The sequence below is a fragment of the Herpailurus yagouaroundi genome, unplaced genomic scaffold (assembly GCF_014898765.1).
Source record: "Herpailurus yagouaroundi ecotype Mexico unplaced genomic scaffold, PumYag 355, whole genome shotgun sequence".
In the NCBI taxonomy this organism is placed as follows: domain Eukaryota; kingdom Metazoa; phylum Chordata; class Mammalia; order Carnivora; family Felidae; genus Herpailurus; species Herpailurus yagouaroundi.
Window position 1 is genome coordinate 1436234 of NW_024412572.1, and position 22737 is coordinate 1458970.

The following is a 22737-nucleotide window of genomic DNA, read 5'->3' on the forward strand; positions in this document are numbered from 1 at the left end:
AGAAAGAAAGAAAGAAAGAAAGAAAGAAAGAAAGAAAGAAAGAAAGAAAAAGAAAGAGGAAGGAAGAAAAGGAAGAGCGGACAAGCATCAAGCATAAATGGAGAAGGTATGGAGGTCAATGGTTAATGCACAGTAATGCACAGGCTCTGGAATCCTGCCACCTAGATTTGAATCCTGGCTCCTACCACTTCCTAGCTGTGTGATCTTGAATAAAATGCTTAACCTCTCGGGGCACCTGGGTGGCTCAGTCGGTTAAGCATCCGACTTTGGCTCAGGTCATGATCTCACAGGTTTCTAAGTTGAAGCCCTGCGTTGGGCTCTGTGCTGACAGCTCAGAGCCTGGAGCCTGCTTCAGATTCTGTGTCTCCCTCTTTCTCTGCCCCTTCCCCGCTTGTGCTCTGTCTCCCTCTGTCTCTCAAAAATGAATAAATGTAAAAAAAAAAAAAAATTATGGGGCCCCTGGGTGGCTCAGTCGGTTAGGCATCCGACTTCGGCTCAGGTCATGATCTCACAGGTTTGTGAGTTCAAACCCCACGTTGGGCTCTGTGCTGACAGCTTGGAGCCTGGAGCCTGCTTCAGATTCTGTGTCTCCCTCTCTCTCTGCCCCTCCCCTGCTCGTGCTCTGTCTCTCTTTCTGAAGAATAAATAAACATTAAAAAAAAATGCTTAACCTCTCTGGGCTTCCATTCCCTCCCCTTTAAAAGGGATAATGCTAGTACCCATTTCATTTGCTGTTTGTAATGACTAAATGAGTCAATATGTAGAAAAGCTCATGGCACACACTGATGTGTTCAATATTCTTATTATTGTATGTATTGAAATGAGCTTTTTCAAGGAAGCATTTTCAGAATTCTTTAGGGAATTGCCTTCAGAGCCTGTGATACACCTTTCAGCTTTTTTCAAAAGTGACAAACCTGTGCCCTTTGTGGGTTTGTATATTTAAGAACTTAAAATGATATCCAGAGCCAACTCTGACAAAAGTGGATGATGAAATTGGGTAAAACTGAAATGGGTCAAAAGCAAAGCATATCTAAGAAGTAATAAACATAAATGCATCATGTAAATAGGCTTTGAAAGCAATTCTAAAAGGGATTCCAAAAATCATTTTTGGCATCAACAGAATCATTTTACAGTGTTTAGTATGTGGAAAAAAACTCATTTCATAATATTATGTGTAAATACCAGGTTAAGTAAAATAGTTTGATCCCAACTTTGAAAAAAAAAAAATAAAGCATAGGAAAAAAAAAAGGAACATTAACAATGGCTTCTTCTCTGGGGTGGAATTATGGCTGATTTTTCTTCTTCATACTTGTAGTTTCTAGTTTTTCTACAATAAACCAACTCTTAAATTGGAAATTAAAACTCGCATCACTGGTAAAGTGCCACGGCCAGGGAACATGAGGGCAGCTCTCCAGCTGGATTTAATACTTTGCCAAGTTGCACACTTGGCGTTAGAAAGACTTATGACATTATAGGGGCGCCTGGGTGGCTCAGTCAGTTAAGCATCCGACTTTGGCTCAGGGCATGATCTCACAGTTGGTGAATTTGAGTCCCTCATCTGACTCTGTGCTCACAGCTCAGAGTCTGGAGTCTCCCTCACTCTCTGCCCCTCCCCCGCTCATTCTCATTCTTTCTCCCTCTCTCTCTCTCTCTCTCTCTCAAAAATAAGCATTAAAAAAAAAAAAAAAAGACTTATGACATTATAGATAGCACATAATTACACACGTATTAGCCCCAACTTTCTCCTTGAGGATAGAGACTGTATCTAACCCATAATTCTTCTATGTCCCTAATACCACTTTAGGACAGTGCTAGTACACAGTAGGTGCTTCATAAATACTTGATGGCTTCACTAGGTCCAGGGCTAGTTTGATATTCCTGGGGGAGGGAGCAGGAACAAAAAAGGCGCCTAAACCCCACACCGACTTTATGATTCCAGACATGAGCACCCCAGCGATGAATGACATTGACTCATATTCTTCGGGAGGGAAAGTTAATGGTCCAGGGGTTACAGGGATTGGAAGAGAGTGATCAGTTAAGTCAGCACAGGGAACAAAACCATAGCTCCACCAGCCTGCCCCACTCCCAGTGGTAGAGGAGAGAGGATGCCCGTGCCCAGCCCACCCCCCGCCACCCTCCCTGCCCTGCCTGGCCCCGAGCACTCTTACGTACTGGAGTTTCGGTGGGAGCTGGCCAGGCTGTGTCCGGCCATCTCAGGAGGGGGCTGGTGGCCGCGGTGCAGGAACTGCTGGGAGCTGAGCATGTGGCTGGGGTGGGCGACCCGGTTCATGCTGTGCAGGACATTGACCTGGGGGAGGGAGAGCTCAGTGGGCACCCGCCTCTCCTATTCCTATCCACTAGAGTCTTGTCCCACCTCACTAGAGGCCATCTGCTAACCATGCCCCACAGCTCCTCCCCCTCTGAGCAGACAGGTTCTGGGCTCCTCCGTGCTGCAATGTCCATTCCCGCCAACTATGGGTCTCAGTCCACTCCTCCAGGGCTCCTCGCTAGTGGGGGAGGAGGGGAGGGAAGGAGACTCTCTGAATACCTCCACGATGAATTCATTGCTGGAGTAACGGCCATTCATTTCTGAGCAGGACAGCCGGAATTTCCTAGCATAGAGGGCAGCTCCGTGTCGCAGCCGATAATGAGCCTGCCTCAGGATCTCTTCGTACACAGTGATGCTCTCCACCCCTGGGGGACGAGGAAGCAGCTCAGGGCGGGGAGCCGGCCAAAAGGGCCCGGCAGGCCCCTCTCTCTCAGACTCCCACCAGCTGAGAGCAGACGCAGCCACAGAATGGGTCGGTCCAGCGCCTCAGCAGGGGAATGACCTGAGTTCTCCCAAGAGATGTACCCCTCCGCCCCCAGCCCGGCTCTGACTGATTGGGAGAGAGTGACTGGGGTCCATTTCCTGCTCTGCTCTTCTCTGAAAACTCTGCGGCTTCTGGGTAGAGATGGAGAGAAGGCATTAAGGACCCCCTGCAAGACAGAAGGGAGGAGGCCAGCAGAGGGGAAACGGAGAGAGGGGAAAATACAGAAGTCCTCGGTGAGGTTCTGGAAGGGGATGGAAACAGGAGGGGGCCAGTTATGACCAGCTTCTCCCATCCCCACCTATGGAGGTTTCCTTCAGAGAATAGCAGGTTTCCTCTGAAAGCTACCAAGTCATGGCCATGATTCACTACGACGTGAGCACGCGAGTTAAAGATCTGGTGTGGGGGTGCCTGGGTGGCTCAGTTGGTTAAGCGTCCGACCTCGGCTCAGGTCATGATCTCGCGGTCCGTGAGTTCAAGCCCCCCGTCAGGCTCTGTGCTGACAGCTCAGAGCCTGGAGCCTGTTTCAGATTCTGTGTCTCCCTCTCTCTCTCTCTGACCCTCCTCCGTTCATGCTCTCTCTCTGTCTCAAAAATAAATAAACATTAAAAAAAAAATTTATAAAGATCTGGTGTGTACATGAGATCAGAGAGATGGAAGGTGTAGAGAAGATGGCTAGGACCAAACAGCTAGAGGATCGAAGGCTCGTCAGAGAAGGCTGAGCCACAGGAGGAGGGAGCAGCAGAGGGGAGCCAGGCTATAGAGAGAAGCGGGGAGAAAGAACCACTTGGGAGCCTGAACCCCAGCACACCTCCTCTAGGGGCAATCTGGAAGCCTGAGGAGCTTCCAGTCTGGGAAGGTACAAGATGGCACTTGCCTCTATCCCTGGGGACCTGGGAGGAGGACCCTCTCCAATTCCTAGATACCTGATACTGGGGAGGGACGCACACAGAAAAAGAGGACAGGCACTCAGTCCCCACTGACCGGCAATGGTGAGGTAGGCAGACGTGTTGGTGAGTTCCAGCCCTCGCTGCTGCAAGGACGCCATGTCTAGGAGCAGGCTTTCCCGCTCGGGGTCCAGATCATCCCCGACCAGAAAAATCTCACAGCCATCCAGGTTGTGCACGATCTCATCTGACATGCGTGTGTCTGTCACTGGATGGGAGAGAGTCGGGATCGGGATCAGAGCCACAGGGCCATGCTTCCTCCCTTTCCAGGCTCATTACCCGAGAGCAGTCGGCAGCATCTTCAAGAACGTCATTACCCAGCACTTTCCTCACACCCACAGGCCTCCTCCCGGCTCTATGCCCCATGTAAGTGGTTCCAGACAAGCGAATGTGGGATGAAGTCACTCCAGTTGTGGACATCCTTCTCGGGATGATCTCACTCCCTGGAGTCATCCTTACCTGTGCCCTGCCAATTCTCATCCTTTTTGGCCTCCACCTGGTGGGAAATGGAGCAAGTGATTTGAAGATCGGGGAACAAGGGGATCCCCTCAGGTCCCTCAAAGTCCACAGCCGGGCGAGCAAAATGAGCAGTGCCACTCAGCAGGATCTGGGGGGCATCGGGCTGAAGGACCACCACGTACCCCTCCACTTCGGGGATGGAGACACAGGATTCTTCGCTGAAGCACCTGCAGAGCAGAGGGGAGAGAGGCAGCTTGTGACCCCAACACCTCCTGTCTAATGATCCCTATTCTGTTTCATCCCTCCGGGCGTCCATCTCTACAACAGAGCACCCCACGTCAGGGAGGGGACGGGAGGAAAGAGGGATAGTGTCCCTGTCGCAGCACAACTACCCCACCGGGGCAAAGCTGGAGAGGAGATACCCTTTCCTGGGAAGATGCCACTGTGGGAAAGGGTCAGAGACAGATCAGGCAACCCAGACCTGCAGAGGTGATCACATCACCAACGCCCTGACCTAAGACTATGGAACACCTATCAAATTTCATTTCACAAACCGAACTTGCCAAAATGTTTACACATACACAGTTCCTTACTCAGGAGATTTGAATTAAGAAGTGTGTTCCGTAAAACACATGGCAGACACATGCCCCAAAAATACTCAACAACAAAAGTGGAGGGGAAGGATGTGGTGGGGGAGCCTATCCAAGGATGTCCTCCTCCTTTGTGTGTCTTCCATTCAAGAAGGTGTTTCTTCCCTTCAAGATCAGAGAAACCTCCTTTGGTCGGTGAGCTAATGTGACAATCTCGGACCTGCATCCATGGTCCCGTGAAGCCTCGTGGACCTTGGCACCAGGACAGACTCCCTCAAGCACTCAGCCAGGCCAACCAATGCACAGCACAGCTGCTCAGGAAGGCGCTCCCAGGGTCACCTCCTGCCCCATCCTTTGCCAATCGATCAGAATGACACCTCACTTTCTCATCACACCTGCTGGTTTCTGAAGCGTTTACACATACTCTTTCATGCAACCTTATTTCAACCTGTGGAAAAGGGGTAGGAAACCAAAGATGATCAAGCATCTTGGCCACACAAGAAATAGGCAACAGGGGCGCCTGGGTGGCTCAGTGGGTTAAGCATCCGACTTCGGCTCAGGTCATGATCTTGCGATTCATGAGCTCGAGCCCGCATTGGGCTCGGTGCTGACAGCTCAGAGCCCGGAGCTTCTGATTCTGTGTCTCCCTCTCTCTCTCTACCCCTCCCCCACTCAGACGCTGTCTCTCTCTCTCTCAAAAAGAAACAAACATTAAAAAAATTTTTTTTAGAAAAAGAAATAGGCATCAGAGTCAAGGCTTAAACCCACAGTTCTTATGCCAAGATCCCACTCTTTCCGCTGAATCACAGCCACTATTTGGCGCCTGGGTTTGCACCAGTCTGATTTATTTATAAAGAAGCACCCCCTGGGGCATCTGGGTGGCTCAGTTGGTTAAGCGGCCGACTTCGGCTCAGGTCATGATCTCGCAGTCCGTGAGTTCGAGCCCCGCGTCGGGCTCTGTGCTGACAGCTCGGAGCCTGGAGCCTGTTTCCGATTCTGTGTCTCCTTCTCTCTGACCCTCCCCCATTCATGCTCTGTCTCAAAAATAAATAAACGTTAAAAAAAAGAATTAAAAAAAAAAAAGAAGCACCCCTTGAACAAGCAGCCTTCACAAGGAAGTTAGTAGCACAGGAGCAGGGCCTGTGGTCCATATGCTTGTGCTAACTGAAATGCCCAGCTTGACTGCAGGAGCCAAAACGGGAAGGGTAACCTCAGCAGATACGATGAACTCAAAGCCCCTGAAGCTGCCAATGCCCACAGCTTGCAGAGTTCCTGTGCCACAAGGGGTGGGGCCCAAGAATCTGCACGGTCATTCTGAGGGGCCCAGATCAAAGCCTCCTGGAAAACCACCTAAGCTGACCTTGAAAGCCCAGACTCCAACAGACATCCCCACTGCAATGAGCAATCCAAAGGGGACCCAAAGGGGAACAGGGGGCCGGCCCTGACCTGAAGGCACTGATGATCTGGTCTAGAGCTTAGTTATATATGGCACACAACCTTAAAATAAGGGCAAATATGGTCACCATCGTGTAAGTGGAACAAACAAAAAATCACAAGGGTTTAGAGAGGCAAAGGTTATTTCTGGCTAGGATGGGAATGGGGCATTTGGCCAGGGAGGATAGGAATAATCAAGGGAAGTAGCAACTGAGATAGCCTTTGAAGGAGGGTAGGACTTCGCTAGGCAGAAGGTAGACCATAGAATGGGTAGTGAGGAGGGTACCAAGGGGAACGAAGGAACATGAGGCAGAAATCTGGGGTCAGATGGTTGAAGGCTTTGAGTGCAAATTTTGAGCACTGGCCAAGGGGAGGTCATTAAATTCTACATCAGGAAATAATGAGGATGAAAATTCTGATTTATGACCACTAACCTAGCCTCTGGTGAAGTTAGAATACTAGAGATAGGTCAACTCATTAGGAGATTATGGCAATAGGCTGGGCAAGAGGTAATCAGAGACGGGGCTGGAGTAATAACAGCAGAAATGGAAAAAGAGGAGACAGATTCCCAGCACCCAGCACAGGCAGGATCAGGGTGACCTGGCAACGGACAGAGCGTGGAGGATAGATAGGGAGAAATCCAAGATGACTCAGAGGTTAACCGCAAGGGCAGAGACACCATTACAGAAATGGAGAATTCAGGGGGAAGGGCACGTTTGGATATTGAAGGCCATTATTCCGTCTTGAGCTCGTTTCTGTGAGGTGCTGGCAGAACTTTCTAGATAGAGGTTATAGCAAGCAGAAATTTAAGGGCTATGGGAAAAAGACAAAGCTAGAGAAAAAAGATGTGGTAGCCATTTGTTCAGGGGCTAATGCCACAAAGGAGGCGGGCTCTCCAAGAAAGAGGTAGGGGGACAAAATACCTTAGGGAAAGTCTGCGTTGACCAAATAGATAAATCTGGCTTTCAACGGACAGAGCTTCAAGAACTGAACCCTGGAACTTGGGGAAGCCACGTGGACTAGGGCAAGGATGTGTATCAGAGAAGAGGAGGTCTCTCTCTCTTTCACTCATGTGCATAAGCAGGTGCAGGTGCGTGCACGTGCACACAGGCGCGCGCGCGCACACACACACACACACACACACACACACACACCTATATTTTCTCCAGTGACCTCAAGGAAGTATTACGGTAGCACTAACCACATGATAGCTCTACAAACGGAAAAACTGAGAGCTCTCACAAAGAAAACAAGGCCCCCTCCCCCACTAAAGGATCAAAGTCAGGTTCCTAGCTGGTGGATAAGCCTCTCCCCAGGCATGAAAGAGGTAGGAGGAATTCGGCTGAGTCCATCCACAAAGGATGTCACCTCCTCCCACTGTGGGACTCCCCTCCCCTTGCAAAGCTCCACCATAAGCCAAAAGACAGCGCCCTCCCTTGATGTGGCTTCTGAGCGGAGTGAAGGTGAGGAGGCAATTACTCGGTTTCTAGTGGGTTAAACCCTTCATAGCTGCACGACTGCCCTTTTAACAACTTGAGTTCTGGCTAGAACGTGGTGGGCTGCACGCTCAGCTCTGGTCTGTGCCCACATGACCCCAGCTACTTGTGGCCTTCAGCTCCACACTGTGACCACCCCCGTGGGCTAGCAGCCCGATTCCCAAAAGCTGCTGCCTCTGCCTTCCAGAGCTGTAATTGTGAGGCCTGATAATCATGCCCAGTCACTGTGTAGGGCTCAGAGCCCTCTCCTCTCTCTCCTCTCTAAAGCCACCCTTCCCAGGATAGGAACAAGCCAGAGATATTTATCTTCAGATTGCTTATGGAGAAACCGAGGCACAGTAGGGGAGAAAGGCATGCTTGCTCAGGAATCTAGTCTCCCGCATTGTGTAATCCGCCCACCAGATAGCAGTATCTCCTAAAAACTGCCCCGCAAACATTCTAGGGGGTGAAAATAGCCAGCATTGGCGGAATAGGCACCGGGCTAGGTGGTCAATCTGGACTGTATCATTTAGCTCTCAAAACAATCCCAGGAGTTAGATTCTATTGTTATCCCTGTTTTATAGCGTTTGCTCAGTGCAAAAAGCCAGTACATAACAGACTCTGTGTCCATAACTATTATGCTTTCATGACCTCTCAGTTATTCTGCATTTTTAAAAATGTTTTCTTTGCTTTCGAGAGAGTGCAAACAGGAGAGGGGCAGAGAGAGAGGGACAGAGGATCTGAAGCAGGCTCTGTGCTGATAGCAGTGAGCCTGATGTGGAGCTTGAATTCACGAACCACAAGATCATGACCTGAGCCAAAGTCAGACACTCACCCAACTGAGCCACCCAGGTGCCTCTCAGTTATTCTGCATGTTTAGCAACATACTCAAACCTTGAAAATAATGTACAACTTTTCTTTTAAAGAATTAAAATTATTTACTTAGCATTCAAAGGCCAGAAAACTTTCAGTGAAGGGCCAGACAATAAATATTTTTGGCTTTTGGGACCATACAGACTGTCCCAACCGCTAGCCCTGCCGTCATACTGTGAAATAATATGCAAATGAATGGGAATGGCTGTGTTCTAATAAAACTTTACTTACAAAAGCAAGCAACAGGCCAGATTTGGCCCCAGGGCCACAGGTTACCAATCCCTAGACTCCAATGATCCTATTTGATCTTGCAAGGGCTTGCTGAATCGAGATGAAAACAGGTGAAACAACTAGAGCTATTTGCTCAAGGTCATCCAGGCGATTAAGACAGTGTCAGAAGCAACATCAGATCTCCCAGCTCCCAATCCAGTACCTTCTCTGTACCACTTTACGTATCAGCAAAGAGGCACAGAGAAAATTAAAAGCCCAGGGTCCTGGAAGGGTGGTTAGTGGAAAGAGTAATGAGTCCGTTGTTTAAATCCGAGTCTAGTCCAGGCTCTTCTACAAACGTGGCTGTCAACTGAGCAGGTCAGTTGTTTTGGGGGCCCAATCTCCCCATCCATACGGTGACGGAGGTGCGCCTAGCCCTGGGTGACCTCTGAGACCAAGGAGTTCTGACACCGTCTACCTCTGCGCTGTGATTTGCCCGCCCCACCCAACACTCACTTGACAGCAGTGGTGAGGCGCAGGGGCCTGACGCCAGGCGTGGCAAAGCGCAGAGTGTTCATGTAAGCCACATGCTGCAGGGCATGGTTGAAGGTCTCCACATCATCCCCCTCCAGGGTGAGCAGGGACTGCGAGGGGTTCACGTGGACCTGGGCCCCAGACACAGACAGCTGAGAGCAGGACCAGGAGGTGGGAGAGGAAGGGAGCAGAGGGAGAGAGGTGGGCAGAGGTCGGGGGCAGGGGGCATGCCCGGAAGGACAGGGCTAGAGGAAGGGGCGATACCTTCATGCCTTTGCCCAGGCTCTCGAAATCCCTATAGTCCAGCCCCTCCCGACATGCATAGAGGCACTCGATGACCTCGCGGCTCTCCAGGCGGCCTGAGCGCACGCTGAAACCAGCCAGGTAGCCATGGAAGTAGTGGTGGATCGGCAAGGGGTCTCCTAGGGCAGGAACACAGGGACGGAAGGGAGGTAAGAGCAGGTGAGGGGAGAGGCAGCTGGAGCAGGAAATGGGGCAGAAAGAAAGGGCAGAAGGCTGGAGTAAAAGTGTAAGAAGGAGAAATGTGGAAATGAAAAGGAAAGAAGAGACCAGGACGTGAGGCGGTGGGGGGGGGGGGGGGGAACGGAGAATGCAGAAAAGAGGACAGAAGAGGGAATAAATCCAAGGAGAAGAGAAGGGTGAAAAACAGAAGCAACAGAAATGAGAAAAGCCCCCCAGGAGAGGGAGAAAGGGAAGGAGGAAAGTGGGACCAAAGGGAGGAAAGAGGAGCCCATGGAGGAAAAGAAGGGGAGGGCAAGAGGACATGGTCACAGGGCATGCAAGGGGACCCAGGGGAACGTGTGGAGCTTCACAGATGCCCAGATCTCCCTGTGTGGGACCACCTCCTGCCTCCCACGATCTGCTACGTGGAAAGCCAGCAAGAGAACTCTCCCACTTCCTTCTGTGAGCAGGAAGGGACACTCAGGAGGCCACCAAGCTCCATCTGGCCTTACCTCTCCAAGGGAGCCCTGCCCTGCAGTAGTTCATGGAGGCTCTGCCCCCTGGTGGCATGTGCAGCAGTAACTATGAGGCTGGCTGGGATTTGGGGTTGGGGTGGAGTCAGGAGCATAGCACAGAAAAGTTAAGGTGAGAGCTCTCTGGTCTCCAGTTCTTATGCACATAGTACCTTGTGTGGTGTCTGTACTGTTGTCTCCTCCCTTTTCCTTCTCTTTGTTCTTCTCCTCTGGAGGAAAAAAAAAGTAGCAATGAATTCAGTGTTGTGGGGACAGACTGACCGCAAGGAAGAAGGGGGTCTTCCCTGTTCTCTCCCCGCCAATGTAGGGCTTGCAACCCGTTCACCAATTTCACATCTCAATCTCTCCAGCTTCTGTTAAAAACCAGCCCCCAAATACATGGCTGAGAAAACACAAGGGCTTTGGTAAGACACACACACACACACACACACACGCGCGCGCACACACACACACACACACACACACACACACACACACACACAGGCATGCACAAACGCAGGCATGCACCCAAGTTCCCAGAAGGGAAAAAAAATGAAAGAAGTAGCTTAAGGAAGATTGAGAACTCTCTGAAGTATTACTGGTATTACTGGCCTCCAGCAAAGGAATGCACTGTGGACATCATCTCTTTGATGGAACAATGTGGGCATTGGCCAAAGTTACAGAAAGAGAGATTCTGGTGATGCCTGAGGTAATGACCAGTTGAACAGGTGGGAGATACTGGTTGGGGGGGGGGGGGGGTCCTGTGGTCTCCTCCACAGAGATCTCTCTGAGTCACCATGCCCAACTGTAAGGAGAGATGCATGAAGTCAGGCTACCCTTGCTCCTTCATTAATCCTAACTTTCTAAAGGCTCCAACCTTCAGTGTCTTCACTGAGAAGCTCAGAGGGACTTACCAGTCCAGCAGGCCCCAATCATGAGAGCAGGTTCCCTTCGGGGCGGGTGGATGAGACCATTGTCATGGATGAGGGCAGGGTCAAATGAGATGCCATCGGCATAAAGCGTGACTGTGGGGAACTCCAGGTTCAAAGCATAGTGGTGCCATTCATCATCACAGACCTGGCAAAGCAGTGTAAGGGTAAGAACCCTCAGGTGCTTTATCTCCAGGGAACTAACACAAGGCACTGCCCCTTCTCCTGGGAGACAGGGTACAGTCCCTTATATTCTCAGCTCTATCAGCAGGGCTTACTAGTGAATTGTTGCCTACCCAGCTCAGGAAATAACATCCCTGCCCAAAATCTATCAGGCACCAACCAAGTAGGTACCTAAAATTCCGTTCTTCAGGCAAAATCTCTAAAACTATAAACATTCCTAAGAGAAGTAACACACTATTTTCTGAATAATTTTTTGCCCAAAACTGTATGTACGCATGGCACTGGAAGGTCCACAGCAGTTTGTATCCCAACAGTAAAACAAACCCGCTCTCCTTGGCAGTTTCTCCTAGGGTCAATCAAGATGGGTGTGGGGGATGGTCAGAGGAATGAGGGGTAGCCAGTTCTCTGCCTTATTAGCTTCCAAGTGCTGGAATGCCTCACAGTCCAACCTAGGCCCTTTTTCTCCCTTTTCTCTCTACACACTCTTCCTAGGAGTTACCTCATCTGTTCCCATGAGTTCAGATACCATATTTACGCTGTTAATTCCAGAATGTGCATCTCCAGCCCAGAGCTCTCCTTTGAACCCTGGGCTCTCCACTTGGATGTCTCAGAGGTGTCTCAAATTTAACATGTGTAAGACAGAAGCCCACACCCCTTCCCAATTTCCTCACTTTTTCCCTGGGGCAGCATCAACACTCCACTGTCCATCCAGTTGCTCAAACGGATGACCTACAGGATGCCTCTGATCCTTCTCTTTCCATCACCTTACACATCCGACCCATCAGCAGTGCTGTTGATCCCAGATCCAAACAGAGCCAAAAGCTGTGGATTTCTGTGCAGTTCTTTATAATTCCATGCATCAGTCCAGTCCTCAACCTTACCATGGCAACAGTCTTGTCTGGGTCTTTACCTTTTTATGTCTTTTCAATAAGTTCCTCCCATAGTTGCCAAAGGGATCTTCTTAAAATACACATCTGAGGGGCACCTGGGTGGCGCAGTCGGTTAAGCGTCCGACTTCAGCTCAGGTCACGATCTCGCGGTCCGTGAGTTCGAGCCCCGCGTCAGGCTCTGGGCTGATGGCTCAGAGCCTGGAGCCTGTTTCCGATTCTGTGTCTCCCTCTCTCTCTGCCCCTCCCCCGTTCATGCTCTGTCTCTCTCTGTCCCAAAAATAAATAAACGTTGAAAAAAAAATTTTTTTTTAAATAAATAAATAAATAAAAATACACATCTGATTAGAGTTGCAGATATAAATCTGATCTGATTGGATCACCTCCCTGCTTTAAAGCCTTCAAAAGGCTTCCTACCTCTTACAGGACAAAACCTAAACAAACTGGGGCACCTGGGTGGCTCAGTTGGTTAAGTGTCCAACTTCAGCTTAGGTCATGATGTCATGGTTCTTGAGTTTGAGCCCCACATTGAGCTCTCTGCTGTCAGCACAGAGCCTGCTTCAGATCCTCTGTCCTCCTCTCTCTCTGCCCCTCCCCTGCTCACATTCTCTCTCTCTCTCTCAAAAATAAATAAATAAAACATTAAAAAGAAAACCTAACCTTAAAAAAATCTAAACAAACTACAGCTGGACAAAGTCCATTGCACAACCTGATCACTGCCCAGCTCTCCAACCTCATGTCCAGTCTTTCCCCCTTGTTCATTGTATTCCAGCCCACTGACCTTCTTCCCATGCTTGGAACAGGCAAAGCGCTTTCCTGCCTCAGGGCCTTTGCATCAGCCCTTCCCTCTGCCTAGAACACTTTCTTCTCAGCTATTTCCCATCCTTTAGAACAAAACTTAGATTTCACCTCCATCAGGACTTCCCTGAGCATTAGATCTAAAGTGAATTCCCCCTCTTTGTCCTCCCCCACTCTCTACTTCAGTCCCTGCTTGTTCTTTCAGAGAATTCATCACAATTTACCATTTACATATGTCTCCCTACTTTCTAAAAATCTACCTCTCCAACTAAAATGTAAGCTCAAAGAAGGCAAATATTTTCTTTCCCTTATACTCCACTGTATCCCTAGAACCAAGCAGAATGGCAGACACGTACTTGATATTTAACATGTGTTGAATAAATAAAGGAAAATAAAAGAAAAACAGATGTTGCTAACATTAGCAACAAGAGGGAAAGATCAAGAAGCAGCAAATGGCAGACTGTCTCCTTCACAGAGTACCAGGGAAAGCAAAAGCTTTTGTAGACAGCCCTCAATTATCCAGTCTGTGGATTTTCTAGGCCCCTCCTTTCTCTTTCTCTCTCTTCCACTTCCTGCCTTTTTGCAGCTATTTGCTTACTCAGCCACTCTACTGGGGCCTGCAAGAAAAGTAGAAGGAGATGGGAACTCAAATTAGTCCCCATTGGTCCTCACGGTCAGCTTACAGGGCGAGTAAAGAAGAGGTTGTAACTGTCGACTCAAGAGAGGATTTTACATATTTTTTGTCCGTTTTTATTTATCCTTCATAATCATGCATAATAATAGTGAAAATTGACATCCTTCCTGCCTACAAGGTCTAGTCCATCATTCGCTCCTGCAACAACCCTCGGATATAAAGTTCATATTATTGGGGCACCTGGGTGGCTCAGTTGGTTAAGTGTCCAACTTCAGCTCAGGTCATGATCTCACGGTCCGTGAGTTCGAGCCCCGCATTGGGCTCTGTGCTGACAGCTCAGAGCCTGGAGCCTGCTTCAGATTCTGTGTCTCCCTCTCTCTCTGCCCCTTCCCACTCATGCTCTGTCTCTCTGTCTTAAAAATAAATAAAACATTAAAAAAAATGTTTTTAATTAAAGTTCATATTATTCCCATTTAATAGGCCAAGAAACTGGGATTTAGACATACTAATAGGGATTTCTTGGCTAGTGAGTTCCCCTGGCTGCGTCCCCCAGAATTACTTACTTTCTCGCTTACTACAGCATGCTAACTGCTTGAGAGTCAGGGATATGCACTGTTAAGGTTCTAGGTAAGAAAGAGATGAAATCAAACAAGCGGGAAAAGATAGTTGGTTGGATATGGTGTTAGTAGTAATGTGCTCCCAAATTCCTTTTAATCTTGGAGTGCTTCCTGCAGGAGACAAGCCTTGGAAAAGAACCAGAGAACCTGGGAGTAGAATGGTCAGGAACTGAAGGTGGAGCATGAAGAGGGGCCCAGGGCAATGCAGAAAATGCCAACCCTGGTCCCGGGACCCTCCTTCCATCCACCCAGCTCTCCCAGGAGCCTGGCACTGGCCTCACCTGCTCCAGCTTCCAGAGGAACTTGACTGGGCGGGCACTCTCAAGCAGAGGCCAGTAGAGGAAGGCAATTCTGCAGCCATGGACGGTCAGCGAGTAGTGAGAGAAGCCATCCTCTGAGGAGAGAGGACAGAGACAGGGGTCAAACACAGGGCCTGAGGCAAGAACAGGTTCTCATTACTCTCATTACTCTCTTAGGTGCTCTCCCTCCCGTATTCCCTAGTGTCTCTTCTCTTTCTCTCTGACACATGCACGGAGTCCAGGCCAAGCGATAACTAGGGCTTCTCGAGCATTCTGATCGGCCAAGGTGCAACACTGGGCAGCCTGTTCCCACCCAGATTTCTACTACTCCTTTGGTTAATACATGGGTGACAACCCTTCTTAGGTCAAGAGAAGTGAGCTCGGAGAAGTGGCAGAAATGAGAGGTCAGGTCAAGACTGAGCCCTCCTAGGAAGGACGTGCTATGCAGTTGAAGGAAGATGGGGACTTGGAAACGGAGCCAACTAGCCCTTCAAAGAGGAGGACGGGATTAGTGGTAGGAGAGGAAGAATGGGGCACACCACTATCCAGGCTTCTCCACTGCAGTGAACAGGTTTTAATGGGAGTAGACTGGGGAGCAGCCTACCACATGGTGGGAGGCAGCGGGTTTGGGCAACTGCAGGTGAGAAGGGCAGTGAGCAGTCCCATTGCCCTCTGAGAGGAAGCAAGGTCTCAACTCATGCAGGCAGTAAACCACACAGCTTCAGGGAGCACCAAAGCCAGCACCACCTCTTACAAATGAAGAAAGAGGCAGTGGCCTGTCCACAGCCACAAACTGGGATGGTGACAGAAACAGGATAAAAAGCCAGTTTCGTCACTCTCGGACCAGTGGCCTGGGGAAGGCTCACCATTCTGGACGGTGTTACACACGATGGTTTCCTCTTCCTTTTTGCCCTTGTTGGGGGTCACACCATGCTTCATCCAGAAGGACAGAGTAAAATGGTCACTGAGGCTGTTCTGGGGCCCAGAGCCCAGCCCGGCTGTGCCACCTAGGGGCACCTGCACGGCCTGGGTGCCGTTGAACCAGTAGATGAGGCTGCTGCCCTGGCTGTAGTGCACCGAGAGTCCGGCCGTCCAGTTGGCATTGGGGCCGGGCACGGGCAACAGGTCTACCTCCCCGGTGGCGGCACCTGCAGAAGCCCCAGAAAGCACAAGTGTCAGAGCTGAGACACAGCAGATGGGGAAATGGGAAGCAGCCAGGGAAAGAGCAAATGAGGGAGAGAGGTTTCCCACAGCGAGTCTCACCCCCTCTCCTGGTCCCTCAAAGACACCAGAGGGTGGACCTCTCTTCTAGAAATGGCTCTTCAATGAACTCAGTCTCCAACTCGTCATCTCTCCCTACCATTGTTCCGCAATGTACCTGGTGACTGTCTTGTGCTACGATTATGGTTATGCACGATTGCCAATGACCTATTGATTTGCTTTGGGGGCCACAGGAGTTAACCACGTGCTACAAGCTCTGTGGATATATATATATATATACACATATACACCTGTGGGTGGGCAAGGGAAGATGTGAGGCAGATTCTTCGGAAAGAGGCAGAGGAGGGTCAGGCAGAAGCCTGGGGAGAGGAGGGCACACTCACCACAGAGTTTCCGCAGTGCCCGTTCTGAGTAGTTGTCACGGTCACAGCCCTTGGCCACATGGCTCGTCTGTAGCTCTATGGTGGCCTGAATGTTCCAGAGAGGTTCATCACAGGTCTCCAGGCGGATACCAGGGAACAAAGCCAGGCTCCCTGCGCCTGGTGCATATTCAATCCTTTTGTTCCAGCCTGCACAGGGGACAGGGAGAGGGTAGCGGAGAGAGAGGAAGGCAGCCCCTCTTATCCATTCTGCCATTGTCGTGTCCGCTGACACCCTTGGGTAGACAGCCAAGGTGGACAGCTGCAAGCCTGCCCCCAAATCTCTCTTCCCTGGCTCTTAACCTAGCCCTGGGATTGTCAGAAGGGACAAAAGGGAGACCCAGGTGAGAGATGATTTACAAGATGGGTGACAGCGCAGCGCGGAGCTCCTCACCTTGCCAGCTGGGTTTACAGGTGGGCTTCACCTGGATCTCCACCTCGGCATCATCCGCTGCCCGCTTCTTCCCGCAGTCGTAAGCTGTCACCGTGAACTTGTAGAGTCTCTCGCCACTGTACTGCAGCTTCTCCGTGTTCTCGATGTTTCCTGGGATAGGTGTGGGGGGAAAACAAAGAGGGTAAGGTGCGCCAGGGAAAGGCTAGGGAGGAAAGGGGAGGACTCGTGAGCCAATTGGGCAACAGGTGAATCAGGCAGCAGAAGACGGGGAAGGAGGTGTCTGGGGGAAAAAGGCTCTCCATTGGGAAGGCGGGTGTGGAAAGAGGATCTGAGGGACACAAGTGGAGAGTGCAGCCCCCGGGGTGTTCGGAGGGATGTGGGCGCCCAGGGGCGGGGCCGCAGGGGATGCACTCACCATCATTGTCGATGAGGAAGGGCGTGTTGGGGGTGAGGATCTCATAGTAGCAAATCTGACTGTACTGGGGGGAGCAGTCACCATCGATGGCTTCCACCCGCAGAATGCGGTCGTACAGCTTCCCCTCAGTTACCGCAGCGCGGTACAGCCGCTCCACAAACACGGGGGCAAACTCATTTACGTCATTGACCCGCACGTGCACAGTCGCCCTGCACAGTACCCGAGCAGAAGGAGGGACAAGCAAGAGTCAGCCGGCCTCAAAACTCAAAGAGGGGAATGCAGACAGGGAGTCAGAGCACACAGGAGCCAGTGTGTCCCGAGCCTAGGGCTGTGGGCATGCTCATCCCACCCTCCAGGGCACCAGGCACCACACAGGAAGGGGTGACTGATGTCAGGGGTAAAGGACAACTTCAGAGGACACCCTCAGCTGACTTGGAGAACTCCTGTACAGAGTCGTATAGGTTCGGTGCTAAGACAAGGGCTAAGACAGAATTTTGCGTCCAGCTGGTTGTTCCTCCACAACAGTCAGATCCAACGGGATAACCGAGGAAGACACAGAATAAAAGCCAAATTAAAAGCCAAATTAAAAGCAACTGGGGGGTGGGGCGCCTGGCTGGCTCGGTCGGTGGAGCATTCAACTCTTGGTGTCGGGGTTGTGAGTTCTAGCCCCGCATTGGGTGTAGAAACTACTTAAAAATAAAATCTTTAAAACCAACCAGGGGAAGGGAAGTGGTATTTATTTTTTTTATTTTTTTATTTTTTAATTTTTTTTTCAACGTTTATTTATTTTTGGGACAGAGAGAGACAGAGCATGAACGGGGGAGGGGCAGAGAGAGAGGGAGACACAGAATCAGAAACAGGCTCCAGGCTCTGAGCCATCAGCCCAGAGCCCGACGCGGGGCTCGAACTCACGGACCGCGAGATCGTGACCTGGCTGAAGTCGGACGCTTAACCGACTGCGCCACCCAGGCGCCCCGGGAAGTGGTATTTATATAAAAGCCATTAAGTCATCCCACACGAGCGTGAGCAGAGGGCCGTCTTCTGTGCACATGTGTGCAACGTGTTTGACAGGTGTGGCCCCCCTACTCGGGGCCCATGGGGCGGACAGCCCTGGGGCTATGCCTTTCATGCAGAGCGTGGCCTCCCACCAAGATCTAGGCACCCGGGGCCCAGAGGCAGGGTCCTGTCTCCAAATGGGAAACTGAGTCACAAGGTGCGGTTTGCCACCAGTGCCTCTTAGCGGCCCAGGAACCCTGACTGCCAACCTTTCTCCCATTCTCTGATGAGAAGCTGGCTGGGAACAGACATAGGAGTCTCAGGCCCCAGGCTTGACCGTGCAGGAGCCATTTCCTGCGCACCCTCACCTAGCATCATGCATGTGTACATCGTGAGTATGTGAGTGTGGGACGCACTGCAGACTGGTGGGGCAGGGGGAAGAAATCCGGATGTGTGCTGATGTGCTCATCCTCCTCCTCCTCGTTCCCCTCCTCCTCCTCATGACCCATGTACTGAGCCTTTCCCGTGCATCAGGCACTGTGGTGCCTGCTTTTTACATAAACCATTGCCTTTACTCTTCACGGCAATCTAAGGAAGGAGGATCGTCATTCGCCCCATCTTATAGAGCAGTAAAAGCGGATCCAGGAAGGCTAAGTAAGTTGCCCAAGGTCATAAGAGGCGGAACTAAGATTAGATCCCATGAGTTCTTCTACATGTTTCTGTCACCTAGAGTGAAAGCTCCTGGAAGAAAGGACCCCGATGAACAGAGAGGGGAGGGGGTAGGTATTCAATGACAGCATGGACAGAGGAGGGTGAGGGGCTTGGGAGGAGCAGGGAGGGCTCAGCAGCCGGAAGCAGGGGACAAGGGTCTCCTCACTTGTGGGACTTCTTGGTGTTGGCCCCGTCGGGGCCCTCGCCACAGTCGTAGGCCTGGATGGTGAAGGTGTGCTCCTTCTGGGTCTCACAGTCCACTGGCTCCTTGGCCCGGATCAGCCCTTCTCCGGTTGCTTTGTCCAGAATCACGGCCTCAAAGGGCACCCCAGACCCATGGAGCCGGAAGCCACAGATCTCACCTGACCCAGGGGGGTAAGGAGGGATGAGGCTCGTTCTCCTTCACCACTTCCAGCACCTTCTGCCCAGCCTCCCCGCCTCTGTTCCACTTCGCCTCTCCTCCCAAACCCCCGTCCCTTCTCTTGTACATGTGACAGTGTTAATTATCAGACATATAGCTCCAACACCAGCATCCCCAAGCTGCAGCCTCTCAGAGCTACTGGGTCTGAGATCTGACCAAATCGTGATGCAGTTAACCTCTGCCTGCCCGCGTCCTTCTCTCTGGCTCCCTGTACTCAGCCACCATCCTTAAGCCTACTTCTACCACTTTGCCGAGGCCTCTTCCCCACTTCCTCTGCTCTCCTCTCCCAGGACCTCCCCTCTCCCCACCTTGCCCTCTGCCCGCCCAACCACTTTTCTCCGTCCCACCCACCTTGGCATCCCCCAACCCCAATTACCTGCATAGCGCAGGGGAGCATCCTTGTCCAGGGCAAAGAGTGGTGGGTTCAGCAGGACCGTGTTGTCATTCTCCATGACGATGCCCTGGTATTCTGCCTCGATCCATGGCTTGTGCTTGTTGGCTGACCCCCGCCCAGGGAGAGGAGAGGACGCACCTGTGAGCTGGCCCTCCACTCCTGCACAACCCCGACCCACTTACACTCCACTATTAGCCCCCTTTCCACCCTCTGCAGAAGCACGTGCAGGAGGAAGGGCTGAGGTCAAGAAATCAGCATTAAAGGAGTCAGAGGGTCTGTGGGATGTCACAGCCTTCTGCCCATGGCAGGATAGACCGTTTCCATGGCAACAGCCTACGCTGGGGGAGGAGGAGGAGGAGGAGGAGGACCACTATCTCCCCTGGGAAACATGGTCAAGGGGTAAAGAATTTTCTTGAGGGATTTCAAGTGCTAGTGAGTGGAGACTGGAGATTCGGAGAGCAGTGGTGGGCCATCAGAAGGCCCTGGGAAAGGGCAGAGTTGAGATTAGAGAAAAAAGATCTAGACGTTTCCTGAGATCCTGCGTGTTTATCTTCTCCACTACCACCACCACCACCCCCACCTCCATTTCAGTCCTGATCCCCTCACTCTGCCCTTCTCCAAGCCAAGCCCCAGCCTAAATCCATCCAACCTAGGAGAAGAGAAAATATATAGGACAGAAGGAGGGGGACAGAAAGGGGCAGGGATGGAGGTGAGGAATCAATGCCAAATGACCGGACCCAGCACAGCCGACATCCTAAGGGATTATTGAGCTGGCCTAGAAACACGACAAATCTCCTGCCTGCCTCTCATCCCTACACCCAAGAGAGCACAATCGCAGCCAGCACATTGCTACATCCCCCACAAGGCCACCAAACCCCACACTCCCTGACCCCCACTTCTTATTCAGACTCATGAGTTAGTCCTCCTTCTTGCTTACCCCTTTCTTCCCTTCAACCACCAGCCAAGCCAGGAAGGATACAGGACTCACGCGGCCTCTAGATTTCCCTACCTCTTGCCAGACTCAGCTCACTTGTGTCTCCTCCCCGGGACCGATCTCCCCCTAGCCCGGTGAGGGGCCTTGGGGAAGGCACAGTGTGCTCCCTTCCCTTCTACATCACCTCCACCTCAGCTGCCACCGTTTGCTCTATGTAATCCCACCATGCCAGCCCCCAGACTCCCAAAGCACATTCATGATGGCCCATCAATGGAACATGGGTGGAAGAAGACATATCATCAGAGGGAAACTGAGTCACCAAAAGGAAACTTCCCCAGGATGTCATGGTCAGCAAAAAATCCTGTCTTCCAGTCTTTCCTCCAACTACACCACAAAAAAAAAAAAAAAAAAAAAAAAAAAAGGCTTCTGGTATCGGAATGCCTGCCCCTTTCTAGCAGATGACCACCAGAACCCCCTTCTCGAATGGCAGAGGAGGAAGCCACAAGATGGTGCTCAAAAGGCAGCACAGGAAGTGGCAGGAGGCTAAGAAGCTGGGTTGAGGTCAGACACTGAGGCGAGGAGCCACAGCCTGAAGATGGAAGGGTTGTGGTGCCGCAGGGCCAGGGCTGGGCGCCTTCTCCACAGCTCACCCCCAGTCTCCCTGCTCCTCTCCTCTTGGCCACAGACTCTCCTTGTGTTCTTTTCCTTCACTCGCTGCTGGCTCCCTGCCCTTCCTTCCTCGACTTCCCCTTCCCCCTCTTCTGTCCCTTGCAATCCTCTCTCTTTTTTTGCCTCCACCTTTACCCTCTTCCATCCATCTCCTTCTTACCCCCCTCCCACACCTCATGTCCGTCGTCCTCAGCTTTTTCCTCTCACCGCTCATCTGGCACCCCCTACACACCCACTTTTGCCCTTGCCTGCTTTCCTCCACCTACCTGAGCCTTAGCCCCTCACCCTTCGCCCCTCGCCCCTCGTCCCTCGTCCCTCGTCCCTCGTCCCTCTGATGGCCTCACCCAGCTGAATTTATCTGCTGTCTGCCAGAGAGGGCAGCTCTGGTAACCCTCAGCCCAGCTGTATGCCGGGTATGGACGCAGAGGAACACGCCAAAACATACGTGCTCCGAATTGCTGAGCTGCTGCAAGCAACTGTTTCCATCCAGGATGGGATGGAAATGAACCAGATGGATCTACCACACACCCTTAGTGCGGGCACACCCCAGTGACAACGGAGAACCCCCCAGAGATGTACATTACCCTCCAGGGGCAAGACCTTCTGAGACCTGAGATAGCTCCCCCGAGGTGAAATTGAAGGGGGGGGGGGGGGGGGGGGAGAGGATGCAGAGAGCCCAGAATAGAAATGAAGACTAAACGGGAGCAAGAGAAGCACATGGGTAGAAACAGACCAGAGAGGATGGTGTGGGGAAGGGGATGTGAGGCCGAGAAGGGGGCAGCTCCGAGAAAACGGGTGGGAAGGGGGATGGTGGCAAGAACCCACACCTGTCATTTGCCCGAGAGCTTCAACAGCCCCTGCCCACCCCTACCCCCACATGGCTCTCCCCATACCCCTCTTTCAGTGGCCCCCTCCCCCACCTCACTCACCTTTGTTACAGGAGCTGGAGGGGAGCAGGGAGGCCAGCAAGAGGGGCAACAGCAGGAGGGTCATGGTGTGGTGTGGGCAGGGCAGGGCAGGGCAGGGCCAGGCGATCGCTCTCCCCCGAGAGCCTCTAGCCGGCTGATTCCACCTTGGGGGAGGGAGGCAGGGGCTCTCCAAGCAGTGGGGGGGAAGCTAGGGGGCAGCAGGGCACAGACAGAAAGGAGCCTGCCGCCCACACTGGTCCATACAGCAGACCTGGGCAGACCTCAACCCGGGTGGCTGAGGTGGGGGACTTGCAGAGGCTTCTCGTTTGCTCTGGAGCCGGGCGTCCTCACTCTCTCCCTCATTCCCAACCCATCCCCGCTACTGCAGGATGACGTCAGCACAGCCAGGCGAGGATTGATGGGGTCTCTGGCCAATCGGGTGGCGGGGGGGGCCCAGGTGCTGCAGGGCGGGGGAGGGAGCCAATGGGACTGGGGAGCAGGGGCGGGAGAATGTGTTAGGGCTTTTTCCCTAGACTGCAATTTGCGGGCGCAAGGGAACTGCGGGGGCTGGGGAGGAAGCTGGAAAGCCGTAGAGGGGGTGG

General features: G+C 51.9%; 1 protein-coding gene across 1 annotated transcript in view; it reads right to left on the reverse strand.

Annotated features, from left to right (window-relative positions):
• Window positions 1-22521, reverse strand: part of CLSTN3 (calsyntenin 3) — a 27892-nt gene extending 5371 nt beyond the window's left edge. The window contains exons 1-16 of the mRNA XM_040462984.1: window positions 22157-22521; window positions 19607-19729; window positions 18976-19171; window positions 17103-17311; window positions 16688-16837; window positions 16258-16443; window positions 15520-15801; window positions 14636-14748; window positions 11221-11383; window positions 10480-10536; window positions 9597-9754; window positions 9315-9463; window positions 4217-4443; window positions 3795-3965; window positions 2549-2694; window positions 2173-2308 (exon numbers count right to left, since the gene is read on the reverse strand). Coding sequence (XP_040318918.1) covers window positions 2173-2308; window positions 2549-2694; window positions 3795-3965; window positions 4217-4443; window positions 9315-9463; window positions 9597-9754; window positions 10480-10536; window positions 11221-11383; window positions 14636-14748; window positions 15520-15801; window positions 16258-16443; window positions 16688-16837; window positions 17103-17311; window positions 18976-19171; window positions 19607-19729; window positions 22157-22220 — 2530 coding nt within the window. The 5' untranslated portion in view covers window positions 22221-22521. The remainder of the gene's footprint in view (window positions 1-2172; window positions 2309-2548; window positions 2695-3794; window positions 3966-4216; window positions 4444-9314; window positions 9464-9596; window positions 9755-10479; window positions 10537-11220; window positions 11384-14635; window positions 14749-15519; window positions 15802-16257; window positions 16444-16687; window positions 16838-17102; window positions 17312-18975; window positions 19172-19606; window positions 19730-22156) is intronic.
• Between the last annotated feature and the right edge of the window lie 216 nt (window positions 22522-22737).